Source organism: Mastigoproctus giganteus, chromosome 6 (assembly GCF_048544385.1).
Source record: "Mastigoproctus giganteus isolate SK-2022 chromosome 6, ASM4854438v1, whole genome shotgun sequence".
In the NCBI taxonomy this organism is placed as follows: domain Eukaryota; kingdom Metazoa; phylum Arthropoda; class Arachnida; order Uropygi; family Thelyphonidae; genus Mastigoproctus; species Mastigoproctus giganteus.
Window position 1 is genome coordinate 234,003,888 of NC_143580.1, and position 15,895 is coordinate 234,019,782.

At 36.9% G+C, this 15,895-nt stretch overlaps 1 protein-coding gene across 1 annotated transcript in view; it reads right to left on the reverse strand.

Annotated features, from left to right (window-relative positions):
- LOC150085095 (ATP-binding cassette sub-family C member 10-like) overlaps nucleotides 1-15,895 on the reverse strand; it is a 121,693-nt gene that overhangs the window by 98,547 nt on the left and 7,251 nt on the right. The window contains exons 2-3 of the mRNA XM_090376464.1: nucleotides 14,287-14,514; nucleotides 3,665-3,827 (exon numbers count right to left, since the gene is read on the reverse strand). Of these exons, the coding sequence (XP_090232590.1) occupies nucleotides 3,665-3,827; nucleotides 14,287-14,514 (391 nt within the window). The remainder of the gene's footprint in view (nucleotides 1-3,664; nucleotides 3,828-14,286; nucleotides 14,515-15,895) is intronic.

Consider the following 15,895-nt stretch of genomic DNA (forward strand, 5'->3'; position numbering starts at 1 on the left):
TGTTTTGATTTAAAGCAGTGTGAGTGATTTCCCTTATTATATTGTGGTAACAGAAATAGAAGAAAAATTAATGCCAAATAAACATTTTATTAAAAATTTAGAAAGATCACACACCACAACATAGTTTTAAAATAGTTTTAAGAATAAATTTAATTTTTATTGGAGCTTACTTATTTTAAATTAGACCTAAACCAAAAAGCTATGTAGTCATGGAGATTATTTTATCATATAGCATTCAAGCTGTAAGTGGTGTGTGTGTACACCACTTAGAGCTTGAATGTGTATATATATACACACCTGTTAGGTCAGCACTCCTACTCATACATACACTTATTTAATCTATTTATTTATATATATATATATATATATATATATATATATATATATATATATATATATATATATATATATATGTACTCAGTATATTAATTTTTATTAGAGCTTATTTATTTTAAATTAGACCTAAACCAAAAAGATATGTAGTCATGGAGATTATTTTATCATATAGCATTCAAGCTGTAGGTGGTGAACCTATACATAAATATACTGCCATACCACCATCTTGTTCATTTTCAGTCTTACAAGGTATCGGTAAGTTCCATTCTTCTTGCCTATTCCTACATTTCGATATCAATACTTTAGTTTTTCAGTTCTTTTGCTTGCTTCTGTAAGGTCATCCATGATCTTTATGCTCTACTAATAATATTTATAATTACATTTATTGGCACAACCTATTAGATCTTATTCTAGCCGTAAAATTTCAAATTTCGTGTGTAACACGTGTCTACTGCACACGTGCTCCTTAGCATACAGAACATGTTGGAAACAGAAGCAAGTACATTGCCATCTTTCTCATAATCTTGGTGGATGACCTATGACAAAGACACTGAAATTGCGAAAAACACCACAATATAGTCTTATTTTGGGTTGCCTTTTCATTTCTTATTTTAAGTTTTTTCCAACTATCGGTCTCTTTTTCATATCTTACTTGGTCACTTTATCCTAACATATATCGCTACATTTCTTATCCTTTTCATCGAATTCACTTCTCATGTATACCATAGATTCAACAGGATTAAACAAAATATCCTCTTCACACTTTCTCCATACTATAAAAAAAAAATATATATATATATATATATACACCTAATAAAGTGATCACTATATATATATATATATATATATATATAGTGATCACTTTATTAGGTACAATTATCTACTTGTGATTAAATCCTCTTCCCCTTATCCCTCAGAAAGCCTAGATCCATCAAGGCATAGGTTTTTTTTTTTGGTAGTTGTTGGCGCATCGGCTTCTGTGGCCATAATGCACCTCCCAAGGTTTTTGCAGTACTTTGATCCAAGCCCGAGGCGGGATTCGAACCCGCAACCTTTGGGTTGCCAGGCAGGCACTTTACCCACCTGGCTAGCCCGGTCGGCTGAATGAAGTGTCGAAGGTGTGCCAAATGGATGCTGGCTTGTGTTGACTCAACTGCTTTCTGTGGTTGTTGCAAACTGGATGGTTGCAGATCTCTAATCTGAAAAGGTCATTCCACCTAATCCCATAGGAACTAAACTGGATTGAGATCTGGGGACTGGAGGCCACTGCATAAGGCTGAAAATTAGAGTGAATACTCTAATTTTTCCAAAACCATTTCTACAGTTCTGGCCTTGTGACATGGCATAGTATCCTGTTGGAAGACCTATTCGTAGATAGATACACTGCAGCCATGAACACCTGGTTGGAAAATTTCCAGATAATCTGTAACATCCAGGTGTTGGCCACTGGTATCATCAAGGAGCCTAATGTGTACCAATACACTGGTAGTAGAAGTGTAATGTGTACCACCATTACACTGCTACTACCAGCCTGCACTGTTGGCACCTGGCAGAATGGATCCATGGACTCATGCTATTTTCACCATATTCTGGTCATCACATCAGCGTGAAACAGCAGGAATGGGATTCATCAGACAAGGCAATGTTTTTCCAATTCTCCACTATCCAGTGTTGGTATTCCTAAGCTCACTGTAACCATACATTCCTTTTGTTTTACTGACAGGAGCAGCACTCATTTCCGTCATCCGCTGTGATACTTCATCCTTTACAAAGTACTACATGTTGTGGCATTCTGAAATGCTTATTTGGTTACCACTGTTATAATGGGTTGTTATTTGACTGAATGTAGTCTTTCTGCTAATTTACAGAAGTCTTGTCAGCCTTTATTGGCCACTTGCATCAACGAGCTGTTTCTGACCACAGGATTTCTGATGACTTGATGTTATTTGGTTATTGAACCATTTCCATGTGAATTTATACGTGTCACTGGATGGGCATCATATCCATATGTGTTTAGTACTCATCTGTGTACAGAACTAATAAAAAAAGTTAGATGATTTCTTCTAACTAAATTAGTATTCTAGTACACAGAGCCTCACTGGTCAACTAAAACAGAACAGAATTAGTAAGAGATTATTAATTAACAAGAACTTGACCATTTGGGATCATAGTGAGGATGGTCCATCACCACCGCATCACCACTTCAAGTTACTATTCCCACCACAAGGTGGAACACCACTTGCACAAAAAAAGAAGAGAAAAACCTTGAATTAATACTTACAGTATCATGTGCCATACAATAACTCATAACACTGCCTGTGCTGCATCATGCCATTTCTAGTTCTTCCTTTGTTTTTTTTTTTTGTTTCTTCAGTCATGTATAAATTCCATTGCAGATAGTTTGGCAACATGATAAAATAGAAACAAATATGGATTTGTGTGTATAAGGTGAGTGAGCATTTTTTGTTGAAAACTATCATCACATTAAACTGTTTTCATTTAAAGTAGAGTGAATTCATTTAAAGTAGAGTGTTTTCATTTAAAGTAGATTTCCCTTATTATATTATGTTAACAGGAATGAAAAAAAAAAAAAAAAATTTAATGCCAAATAAAATTTTATTGAACATTTAGAAAGAAAAATTTGTGAATTTACCAAAATTGTGTCCCTAAATACAGCTTTGATAATAAATTCACAAAAAAGAAAATATCCTTTGGTCTACAAAGAGCTCTGGAAAACTGTCCCTCACTCCAGCCAAGCACATAAGTCCATATAATGCAGACAATAGAACATAACATGGTGGCCCCATCTCCAGATCTTTCTACAAGAGCACGGTTCTGAAATGGCTAATTCCAGCTGGCTCAGCTCGGACCTCAGGCTATTGGTTATGAGACCAATCTCAATACACCCAAGACACAATCACACTTGAAAAACCCAGCAGAGTTGCAGTTCCAATATAATTAAACTGGTGCACTGTAGTGCTAGCTATCATTCCACATTCAAATTCACTTAAATCTTTCCTCTTGTCCATTCTCACACTGAATTGCACACATGTATCTGTGCATACACATGCTTTATACAGTGTGGTGCAAACACTTCATGCTGTTGCTGAAGGAAGGCTCCATTTCATGAAAAGGGTAGATGTACCTAATAATGTGGTCACTTAGTGTTTAATGGATAAGTCTTTAAGATTATGATCCCAAAAATTGAAACCTTTGGCACATTAATCATAAAAAAAAAACAACAAAGATTAGTCAAATATTTTATGAAAACTAGAAGAAATTCTTAACATAACAAAAATGAGATAAAAAACAGAAAGGAAAATATTACATATATCTTCCGAATAATATTGGTCCAAATGCAAATCTGGTAATTTAAGAAATCCTTGTACACGCATCATAGACACCCAGGCTTCCACAAGTCCATTCAGAACCCAGGGGAATGCATTCAGAGGGGTTATAAGCATGTTAAATAATGCAAGGCTAGTAAATACCTATTAGAAAAGGTGAAAAGATAAAAAAAAATTGCATTTCAATAAATGAAAGAGTGAAACAGCTAAATATATATTGGCTCAAAAGTCTGCACCAATAGGAAAAAATGCACAATATTCTTGAAATTAAATTTATTTATTAAATTAATTAAATTATATTTTAATTTATACTATTGATAATACGAGATTATTGATATGCCACTATTGATAATACAGGGCAATTCAAAAAGAAAGATACACTTTCATATGTTTATTTGACATAAGCAGTGCACCTATAATAATGTAATATGCACCAACTGTTAGAAAAACTCAAAAGTTTCATATCTTAAAGTTATAAACTTTCAATGTGGGTAATCTATGTCACATGGCACACATCAAGTCAATAATAAAATTCCTCCCACACTTTCTCCAGCACGTGTGGCAGGAGAAAGTGTGGTACTGTTTATGGCTGCTACTGATATGATGATCTGTTGTCTTAATTTTCTGCATTTCATTTGACAGGGGGTGGTCTACAGACTGTGCTTTATATACCTCCAGAGAAAGAAGTCACACTGGGTGCAGTTTAAAGACCTGTGAGGCCAATTATGGAAGGTCAAGTAGTGTGGAAGAGTTTTATTAAGTAAAGGCAAACTTTGCAACAAAAATGATACAGAGCATCATCCTGCTAGAAAATGTAGTCATCTGAGTCTTCCTCATATGAGGAAAAAGCCAGTTCATCAACATACCCTGATAGATAATCCTGGTGATCATGTTTTCTGTAAAGAAAAACAGGTAGTAGATCTCCTGTTGTGAAATGGCACAAAAAACATTCACTTTAGGTGAATCCTGTTTTGTGGTCTGCAATGTGATCTGGATTTTCAGTGCTCCAGATGTGCACATTACGGCGATTCACTTTACTGATTAAGTATCTCCAGGGAAAATACTGAAGAATCATCAAATCATCACTAAGATCAGACAGGTTGCAAATTCGTCATCTTCCATGTCAGCTTACATCATATCGTTTAACTTTATGTAGAACACCAAACAGTTGTCTGGGGAAACTGTAACTCATGACTGCCTTGGCATTTAGATTTCCATGGACTTCGCTGGAAGGCTTGTCAAATTTGGTCCACATTCTCTTCCAGAGGACCAGTGTTTTTCCTTTTATATAAATAAAAGTATGTTTTCTCATTAATTGACAAGCGAAATGCAGATTGCTACCAAATTTTCAACATACTTCAGCATCTGAAGACTAGACACCTGCAAGGTGATCTGATTGAGGTGTTCAATGCTTTAAATGCTTTCAGCAAGTTCAATGCTGATGGGCTTCTTCCTCTTGCTCAGATTATGCATTTGAGGGGGAATAAATTCAAATTGAGGGAAGACAATCACAAAATAGATGTGCAGAAATTTGCCTTTAGCCAGCGAGTGATTCATTGCTGGAACAAACTTCCACCTGTTGTTATAGAAGTTGATAGCTTAAATAAATTCAAGGAAGAACTGAACAAACTTTTGGAGTGGATGGAGAGGGGATTTTTTTTTTTTTTTGGTTGATGCTGTGTAAGCTTGCTTTCTTGCATCATATGCCACTACTAATGCTAACATATATTCTGTTGATCTCTGGATTAGATCTATGTTCAGTTCTGATTTCATAATATTCCGTGCCCAGTTTCGATACAAAAATATTACTATAAATTTGGAACAGGAGCTCTGATACATTTCAAAATTTCAATGCATACTTAGAATATTTTAGGAATCTTTGTAACAAATTTTCAACTTTGTAACTGTTGATGGCTTCACTTATTTTGTTATAAATCATGAATAATTACTACACTGGTATTATTATTATTATTATGTCTAAGGTGGCACACCTAGACTTCCATCTATCTCCACCTGATAAGCTGACTGTGTGCAGAACCTCTGCAAAATAGACCTGTATGGAAGGTCTCCTCACCACAAGGGAGCAGCTGGCACCTGTACAGCCACTCCCCGGTGGCGAAGAGACCCTAATAACCGCCCATATTCACTTGGTACTGGGCCTGGTCTTCTATTTTAAGTGCCTCATGCACAAAAATCCCGCACCCACCGGAAGTAGTGCTATACCGGTGGGTGCCAGAAATCCCACTCCCAGGCTGCCCACACCTGAGAGCCAGCAAAAAAAAAAAAATAAATAAATAAAATAAAATAAAATTATATACATATATACACACACATAATATAAACAAACTAAATATTATAAAAAAAAAAAAAAAAACACAGATAAAATGTATATAACCAAATCTTAATTAGTAATCATTAGATTATTCCAATGTCTTCTCCACTGAAAAACAGTTACACAGAACTCTTGCAGTGCTTGAAATTTATCCTGATTAGCAATAAGATCACTTTCACAGCCTCTAACTAAATTACCAATCTTCACTTTTAGCCTTTCTCTATGTTCAACATACAAACTACAATCATATAATAAATGACTCCAAGTCTCAGGTTGACCACAAGTGCATAAAGAAGAGCTGACTAGACCAAACCTACATTGGTATGCAAAACTTAAAGACCAACACTATTTCTAAAGGTTACAACAACAAAATCAAACGAAACAGCCTGTGGTTATTTGCATAACTGTGGCCGTTCAATAGAAAGCTGGGGCACATGCAAAAATTTGAATCATGATGAGAGGGCTCACATAAACAGATAAAAGCAGCAGTTATGTGCAAATTATCGAATGGTGAGCACGATTGTTACAGACGTTTGATTGGTTTCATACAGCGCGATAGACAATGAAATGGCCAGTAGATAACATCTGGATGACTTTACCCAGGGTCAAATAATTGGGAAGCTTGAGGAAGGTCAAAGTGCGAGGAGTGTGGCTGCAGAGTTTGGTATTGCCCATAGCATCGTCTCACATGCGTAGTCAGCCTTCAGAATGATAGGTATAGTCCTGTTCAAAGGACCAGTGATGGTCGTCCACAAAAAACAATGCCCAATGATAAAGCTTTTGACACTGTTGCGCATGGAAGACTATTGTACAGATTGGAGCAGAATGGTATTAAGGGTAAGTTGCTACGATGAATAAAAGGATGGTTAAGTGGGAGAAGACAGAGGGTGGTAATCAATGGGTGCTGCTCTTCGTGGACTAATGTTATTAGTGGAGTTCGGTGTTGGGTCCACTGTTGTTTTGTATATATATCAATGATATTGATGAAGGTATATCAGGCTTAATGTCGAAGTTTGCAGATGATACAAAGGTTGGCAGGGTTGTTAATGACAGTAATGGCAGTGTGCTACTGCAACAGGATCTAGATAATTTGGGCAGATGGGCTAAGAAGTGGCAACTGAAGTTTAACCTTGACAAATGCAAAGTACTGCATATGGGTAGAAGTAACCCCAGAGAAACATACCAAATGTGTGGTACTACACTTAAGGTGGTAGAAAATGAAAAAGACCTGGGAGTAATTGTGCAGTCAGATATGAAGTTTTCTGAGCAATGCAGACTATTGTAGTCGGCCATGACCTGCCAGGGCCGGTCATGGGGTTTTGTCAATGATATATAGAAATTTTGCTAGCAGGGAGAAGGAGGTGATTGTCCCTCTGTATAAGGCAATGGTCAGGCCACGCCTTGAGTACTGCGTACAGGTCTGGAGGCCTCATTTTAGGAACGATGTAGATTTACTTGAGCGTGTACAGAGAAGGGCAACAAGATTGGTGAGGGGACTGAAGGGATCCTCTTACCAAGAGAGGCTTAAGTTCTGCAAATTGCAGTGGCTGGAGACCAGGCACCTGTGCAGTGATCTGACTGAGGTGCATAAGGCTTTGAATGGGTTGAGCACGTCGAATTCTGATGGGATCCTTCCACTTGTTCAGATTACGAACCTAAATTGGCATAAATTCAAATTAAGAAAGGAAGATGTAGAATAGATGTGTGGAAATTTGCCTTTAGCCAGCGGGTGGTTAATTGCTGGAACAAACTTCCATCTGTCGTTGTAGAAGTTGATAGGTTGAATAAATTTAAGGAGGAACTGGACAGGCATTTGGAGGGTATGGTGTGATTTTTTTTTGATTTTTGGCTGATGCTGCATAAGCTCATACACTTGCTTTCTTGCATCACATGCCACTACTACTACTACTCCTACAGGCCAAGAGGGACTGACACCAGACAGCGGGATCCATTGCAAACCAGCTGACAGGAGCACAGGATACAGGATATCGCGGTTTACTGTTGCCAGGCGACTCCACAAAGGTGGACTCTTTGCCCGACAACCAATACGCTGTGTCCTTTTAACACCTGCCCATCGGAGACACCGTTTACAGTGGTGCATCGAACACAAGGACTGGACAGCAGTGCAATGGGGTAAGGTACTCTTTACTGATGAGAGTAGATTCATCAGTTATCTTGGATGGATGTACACAACCAACTCCAGATACTAGACGGCGGCACTGTAACCAGCGCATGCTACTGTACTGAGGTAATCCTTCCCCATGTGTGTCTGTTCGGCGGTGCCATTGGCCTCGAGTTCGTGTTTATGGATGATAACGCCACACCCCATTGCAGTGCAGCTGTTGATATGCTTTTGGAAAGCGAGGACATTGTTCATATGGATTGGCCTGCCCGTTCCACTGATCTAAATCCCATCGAACACATATGGGATGCTCTGGGATGGCACATCCACACCCACCAGAATATGTTCACCAGTTGAAGATGCCGCTGACAGAGGAATGGACGATGTTACCGCAAGAACTTATCAACAGCATTATTCTAAGTATGAATAATGCTGTTGATAAAATTCTAAGCCAATGAATAATAGTTATAATAAAAGTTTTATTCCCGGAGGTGGAGCTGTTATTGCAGATGATGTTATTGTTAATGATGTTCTTGCTGATTCTCCTGTGTCTTTGCTTGCTGGTATTAGGATTATGCAGATTAACGGTCAGCGTTCTAGAGCAGTATCGGACGAAATTCGAGTGTCTGCTGAGCAAAATGCTATTGATATTATTGCAATTCAAGAGCCTTATACTGTTAAAGTGCAATCTGGATATACTCCAAAGGTAACAGGATTTCCACTCACTGCCCGTATAATTCAACCGGTCTCTGAGGAACTTAAAACATGTATTGTGGTGTTAAATAATCAGCTTGATATCACTATAATCAATGGTTTATGCAATAGAACGGCTACTTGTATTTTGGTTACATATTTGAATTTGAATTTTTATTTAATTTCTCTATATTGTCCTCCCTCAGAAGATTTTAATTTATCCTTGAATTATCTAGAAACAACTTTAAATTTCTTGGGTCCACAGAATGTCATAATAACTTCTGACGTAAATGCTAAATCTCCACTCTGGTTCAGTAATGGAAGCGATCGTCGTGGTCATATGTTGGAGGAATTCATTATTAATAACAGCTTAAATGTAATAAACCTACCTCAAGTAGTAACAACTTTTTCCAGCTCTGTTGGAGAATCAAATATTGATGTGACATTAACTAATTTTCATTTTAAAGCAGTTGTTCGTGATTGGGTGGTGATTACTGATTGGACAACAAGTGATCATCGGGTTCTATTTTTTGTTGTTACTGATTTTTCTAAACCTGGAGATCAATTTCTACTACAGCCAGCTTTAGTCAGATTTTCCATAAATCATATAAACTGGGAATTATTTGACTCCTCCATTACTGCAGATTTCCCTGAACAAGACTTTTCGTCTCTTCACTCTTTTACGGCTGCTGGAATTGCTTCCTTATTACGCCAGTCATTACTTAAGGCCTCAAACAAATCGGCCAGCAAGAAAAAGATTAGATTAAAGATCTGTTCCTGGTGGACCTCAGAAATGTCTTCTTTAAGGAAAAAGGTACATCAAGCCCATCGAAAATATCAGCGTCGACGTAGGGATTGGCACTCTGATGAAGTAGCTTATTTTTACTCTCAATATATTTCACTCAAACGTTATGTAAAGGCTATTGCCACATAAGCGGGAAACATGGAAGGAGTTTGTTCACACTGCTGGTAATGATAATCCTTGGGGTCTTATTTATAAGATAGCTCGTAATAAGATTCGCTCTTTAGATGTATACTATTTAGATGTTTCACTGTGAAAGAAGATTTTCTGAAGACCACTGATTGGATGAATACAGTTAATGTTATTCTTGACAGACTATTCCCGGTGGATGATATAATTACTGATTCTGTTGTACATTCAAATATTCGAGTTGCAAATTCGTTTTATACCACCAATATTCAGACAGAAGAATTTACCATTGATGAGTTAACAGCTGTTGCTAAAAAGATTAATATTAAGAAATGTCCAGGGATAGACCTGGTTGAAAATACATTTATTTTGCGATTTTTCAAATTGCGTCCACAAGTACTGCTTTTACTTTTTAACAAATGTCTCCAAGAAGGTCTCTTTCCTGATATGTGGAAAATTGCGCTTTTAAAACTGATTAAAAAACCAGATAAACCAGCATTAAATCCTAGATCTTATAAGCCTATTGCACTTTTGCCAAATCTTGGGAAGTTTCTAGAACGTCTAATGACTCTGCGTGTTACTGATCTTCTTCAGGTGAAAAATATGGTGTCCTCTAATCAATACGGGTTCTGTGTAGGGAAGTCCTGTGAAGATGCACTTGTTGAATTTGCTGGCAACATTGAGAGTTCAACATCAAAGTACACGTTAGCTACCTTTGTTGATTTCGAGGGCGCTTTTGACTCTCTATGGTGGCAGAGTGCTCTCGAACGGTTACGATCAGCTGGATGCTCTCGGCAACTATACCACCTATTCACAAGCTATTTCAGTAATCGTCACATTTTAGTGAAATCTAAATTTCAGGAGGTGTCTAGAGACGTTTCACGGGGTGTCCCCAGGGGTCTATCCTAGGGCCTCTTATATGGAATATGGTATTGCAGGATTGGATTTCCAGTAGTTTCAGTGGTACCAAAATCATCGCTTATGCCGATGATCTTACTATCTTAATTCATGGTTCATCTAGATCTGCTATCGAAAGTAATGCCAATGATGTCTTACAAAAGTTATTCCAATGGACAGTGGATAATAAATTGACAATAAGTTCGTCCAAGACTAAAATGATGATCTTTGGATCACATTTAAACCCTCAACGACCCCCTTTGTTGAAGATTAATAATAACAGGATTCCACTTGTCTCTGAAACTAAATTACTTGGGATTACAATCGACTCAAAGCTTAATTTTGTCTCTCATTTAAATAATGTAACAACAAAGATCAGAAGATTCACTGGTGCTATTGTAAAAATTTCTCGTTCAGACTGGGGACTTTCTAGACGTACCATGAGAATCTATTATAACGCCGTATTCCTTCCTATGGCTACTTATGCTGCAGGTGTATGGTTTCACAGGCTTACAACTGTTAAATTTCGATTGAAGTTGGCTACTATGCAATGCACAATATTATTATGTATGTTAAGAGCTTGTCGAACTGTTTTAACTTCTGCACTGCAGGTTCTTGCAGGTGTATTGCCATTGGACCTTCACGTAGCTTACAGAGGTCTTTGTTATAGGTTAAAAAACCAACTATCAACTGAATTTATGGGTTTGGTTCTGAATATTAATTCAGATATTAAGCAAGAACGTAATCGTTTGTGGAATGAAATGATAAATCTGTGGCAGACCCGCTGGGATATCATCTGTCGGATCTGTTACTAGGACTTTTTTCCCTGAGGTGAGCTTTTGTGTAAAGCAGAAACCTGCTTGGTTCTCTTTAGACTTATATACATCCTTCCTCTTAACGGGACATGGATCTCTTAATGAAAAACTATGTCATTTTGGTCTTTCTAGAACGGAAGCTTGTCAATGCGGGGAAAATGAAAATTGGAGCCACATTTTATTTGAATGTCCACTGTATAATGACTTTAGAGATGTTCTTCGTTCATCAGTTTCTACACTCTCTCATGGGCATGAAACTTTGCTGGTGGGAGACAAGAATTCTTATGTTGCTCTTCAGCAGTTTGCATCTGATGTTTTCACAAGAAGAAGAATTAGTTATATGGCTACGAATAATTCTACTCCTTTGTCTGGTGGAGCTGCTCAATAGGGAGCAACATTGCCTAAATTTTTTTAATTTTTTTATTATTATTATTTTATATTATTTTATTTATTATTTTATATTATTTTATATTATTTTATTTATTATTTTATATTATTTTATTTATTATTATTATTATTTTTTATTATTTTATTTATTATTATTTATTTATTATTATTATTTTTTTTATTTATTTTTTTATTTATTTATTTTTATTTTTTTTATATATATATGTATATATATATATATATATATTTTTTTTTTTTTTTTTTTTTTAACACCACGGGGAAATTCTTTTTTTTTTTTTTTTTTTTTCTCTCCTCTGGAGTGGGCCCCCAGAGGAATCTGGCCCATCTTTTGCCAACATCAGGTGGGTCCGAGTCTCGAATTGAGACAGTGCGAGCTCCATTGAGACTGGCCCACCTTCCCATGGTGTGGACGAGTACCCAGAATCATCTGTCCAGGTGACTGATGATTCTGGGTAGCCAAGCGGTCAGACACAACAACAGAACACACACAGAATACACAAAAACATACACTACTTATTTCTGGCCCTTCTACAGTGGTACTGTTCTTCACAGAGATATGAGGCGGAGATGAACTGACGTTCTAGGTGCCACCCATTACAAAAACACATGTCCACATATGGATTGGCCTGCCCGTTCCACTGATCTAAATCCCATCGAACACACGTATGGGACGCTCTGGGAAGAAGCCTAGTGGCACATCCACACCCACCAGAATATGTTCACCAGCTGAAGACCTGGTGAACATACTACTGAGGACCACCTCTTCTCTTTGTTCCATCTTTGGCAGTGATGCATCTGTATTATGGCAGCCAGTGCTATGATACAGTCCATTTTTGAAAAAAGTCCCTCTGTACCGTTTTGTTTCCAGTGTTGCTTGCTTCATCATTTCTGTACCTCACGAGGTTCCTTTGGTCTGCTTTTCCCATATAAAGGCCACTCCTATGAAAAGCTACAAGTGAAAACCTGACTGGTCCTTAAGTTTTGCACACCAGTGTATTTACTAATATGCCTGAAATGCAACATACTGTGTACATTAACTGTTGTGAAGACTGCCTGATTCTAATAGACAGTAAAACAAGCCATGTAAGGTGATAGCAAAAGCCTCTGCATATTGCAAGCCGTGTAGATTTATATAATATTGCAAGCTCATATAATACTGGCAAAAAATATGACTATCCACCTCATTTGCCCATCTTCCTTAATAATTTGTCTAATTCTTCCTTAAATTTATTCAAACTACATTCTTAGAAACCTACCCTTCTACATGACACCAAATAGAAGTTTGTTCCAACAATCAATTACTCTCTGGCTGAAAGCAAATGTATCCTACAGCCATCCGTTTTTTCAATTTAAAGTTATATTCCCTTATGTTCTCTGGCAGCATCTTAAATCGTGCATGCAAGAGTAAAGATCTCATCCACATGTAATTTACTCAATCCATTTAAGGCCTTAAACACTTCGATCGGGTCTAGCAGGTGCCTTGCTTCTAGACAGTGCAAATTTGCAGAACTGAAGCCTTTCTCGGTAAGAATACACTTCCACCCCCCTCACTAATCCCATTATGTAATTTCAATGTTAAATTCCATCTAATTTCAATGTTAAACCTCAACTGCCACTTCTCAGCCCATCTGGCTAATGTTCTAGGTCTTGTTGCAGCATCATACACCAATTTCTATTGTTACCACTCTGATGTCTTTATCAATATCATTAATAAATATTGAAAACAATAAAGGGACCAGCAGTGAACCTTGAGGGAGTCCAATAATAACATTAGTCCAAGAAGGGCAGTGCCCATTAATAATTACTCTCTGCCTTCTGCCACTTAACATCCCTATAGCCACAACAGCAACATGTCCCTAATGCCACTTTATTACAGTTTGTACAACAGTCTTTTGTGTTGAACAGTGTCAAAATCTTTACTAAAATCTACATATATAGTGACAACATTATTAATTTGCATTTAGTTCCTTTGTTACTGTGTCACAGTATCCAATCAGATTGGGAAGAAAAGATCACCCCTTAACAAATCCTTACTCTGACTCTAACTGCATTCCTATCTAGATGATTCTGCATTACTTCTTTAACCGGTGACTCCATTATCTTCCCTGGAACAGAAGTCAAGCTTACAGGCCTATAATTACTCACATCTCCCTTTAACCCTCTTTATGAATAGGGGAGATATTTGCACATTTCCAATCCATAGAAACTGCCCCTGAATCCAAGGATGCTCTCATAAGTCTCATAATACCTTTCAAAAATCACATAAAATCATAAAATCTTATGATTTATGATTTTATGTGATTATGAATAAAGTCATAAAATCTTATTGTCTAAAAAGCCATGCAAACCAGTATTCTTTTTTTTCAACATTAAAAAATTCCAGTATTACACAAAGATGTTCTTACCTTTGTGGCAGTTAACTGATTTCCCATCATTGAATATGTGGTAAAAGTGAGAACTGATATAATAACTGGAGTGGTACCCCAAAAATATACACAGAAGGCATCTAGATATTTCCTTCCTTTCAGCAATTTTAACTCTTTCTGTCTTATTTCATTGACTTTGGATGAAAAAATCTCTTCCCAAAAATGCATTTTTATGACTTTGATTCCGCTAAGTATTTCATTCATCAACTAAAAACAAAAATAACATTATTATGTACAGCACACAAATTTAGGCTTAATATAACAGATTAATATAAAATACAGTATATACAATAACAAGCACAAACAACAATCTAAGGACTAGAATATGCAAACTTCTGAAAGGAATGTGTTGTAAATTTCTTAATAATGTGGCAATTTGGTGGGAACTGCTATTTTATTTACCATTATAGAATAATATTACAGACCATGAAAAAGCCCTCAGCCATTTTTTTCAATGCATTTCCACACCTGCATAAGGTGACATGCTATCAACAGACCACTATTTCTTAATGTTAGCAAGAGATTGCATGATGGTATACAGGACATCACCTACTCAGTGAAACTGTCTGCCTCAGAGGGGACTCTAACTTTAGGAAGAGATCAAAACAGTATTTTGGCAGATGTTCTACTATTTTCCACTTCCACTGTGATAAAAGGTGCTTAGTATTGCCTGTCATGTAGTAGCATGTTTTGTTGTGCAAGACAATCACTATATGTGGATGCTTTCATCTTTAGCATAAGATGCAAGAAGAATCATCACAAGTGGTGGTATACTGCATTGACAGTGTACACCTATGGGACCATATGACAACCTGAGTACATCACAATAGCTTGTTGTAATATACAATGTTGATAAAGACTCTCAAATTCGGTTCCTGACATGGACCACAATGATGGAGAACTTTGAGAAGTCCTTGAATGGAAAGCACCAAGTATGCTGGAGTGTTGCTGCTGTGCAAGAACCAATTCTGTGAAGCATGGTTTTCCAGCCATTTTCTCCAGTATTGCCAAACAGCCATTGAACAATGCCCTGTGAGTTAAAAAATATAAGCATGATCTTCATATTTAATCAAGATTGTCTTTTTTTTTCTTTTCTTATTTTTGACCTTTGGAGAAGATTGTATTTGCTGAGAGGACTGAGCCTTTGCTTCCAGACCATGGTCACTCACCCACAACAACCTGTCATCAATAAAAATGGAAGAAACAAAGTGTAGGTCTGCAACAACACACTGTTCAATATCCTGATATGTGAAAACTTGCTGTGCCCTGTGATGGTCAGTGAGGATGCAAAGCATAAACTTGGCTGAAATGCATCGCATTCCCAAATCTTGGATTAAAATTGATTGACACATCCCATAAGAAATGCCAATTTCACTAGCAACTTTGTGGATAGTAAGATACCAATTTCACAGGGTGTTAAAATATAGATTTCAATAGCAACTTTGCGGATAGTTAAATGTCAATCACCGATGATCAGATCACAAGCAACTGAATCATTGGTTTTGAAGCTGAAAGTTGAATAGAACACCACTTCAATCGATAAGTGGCCCTTTTTAAACTGTGCAAACCATTGAAAAGTCTTTAAATG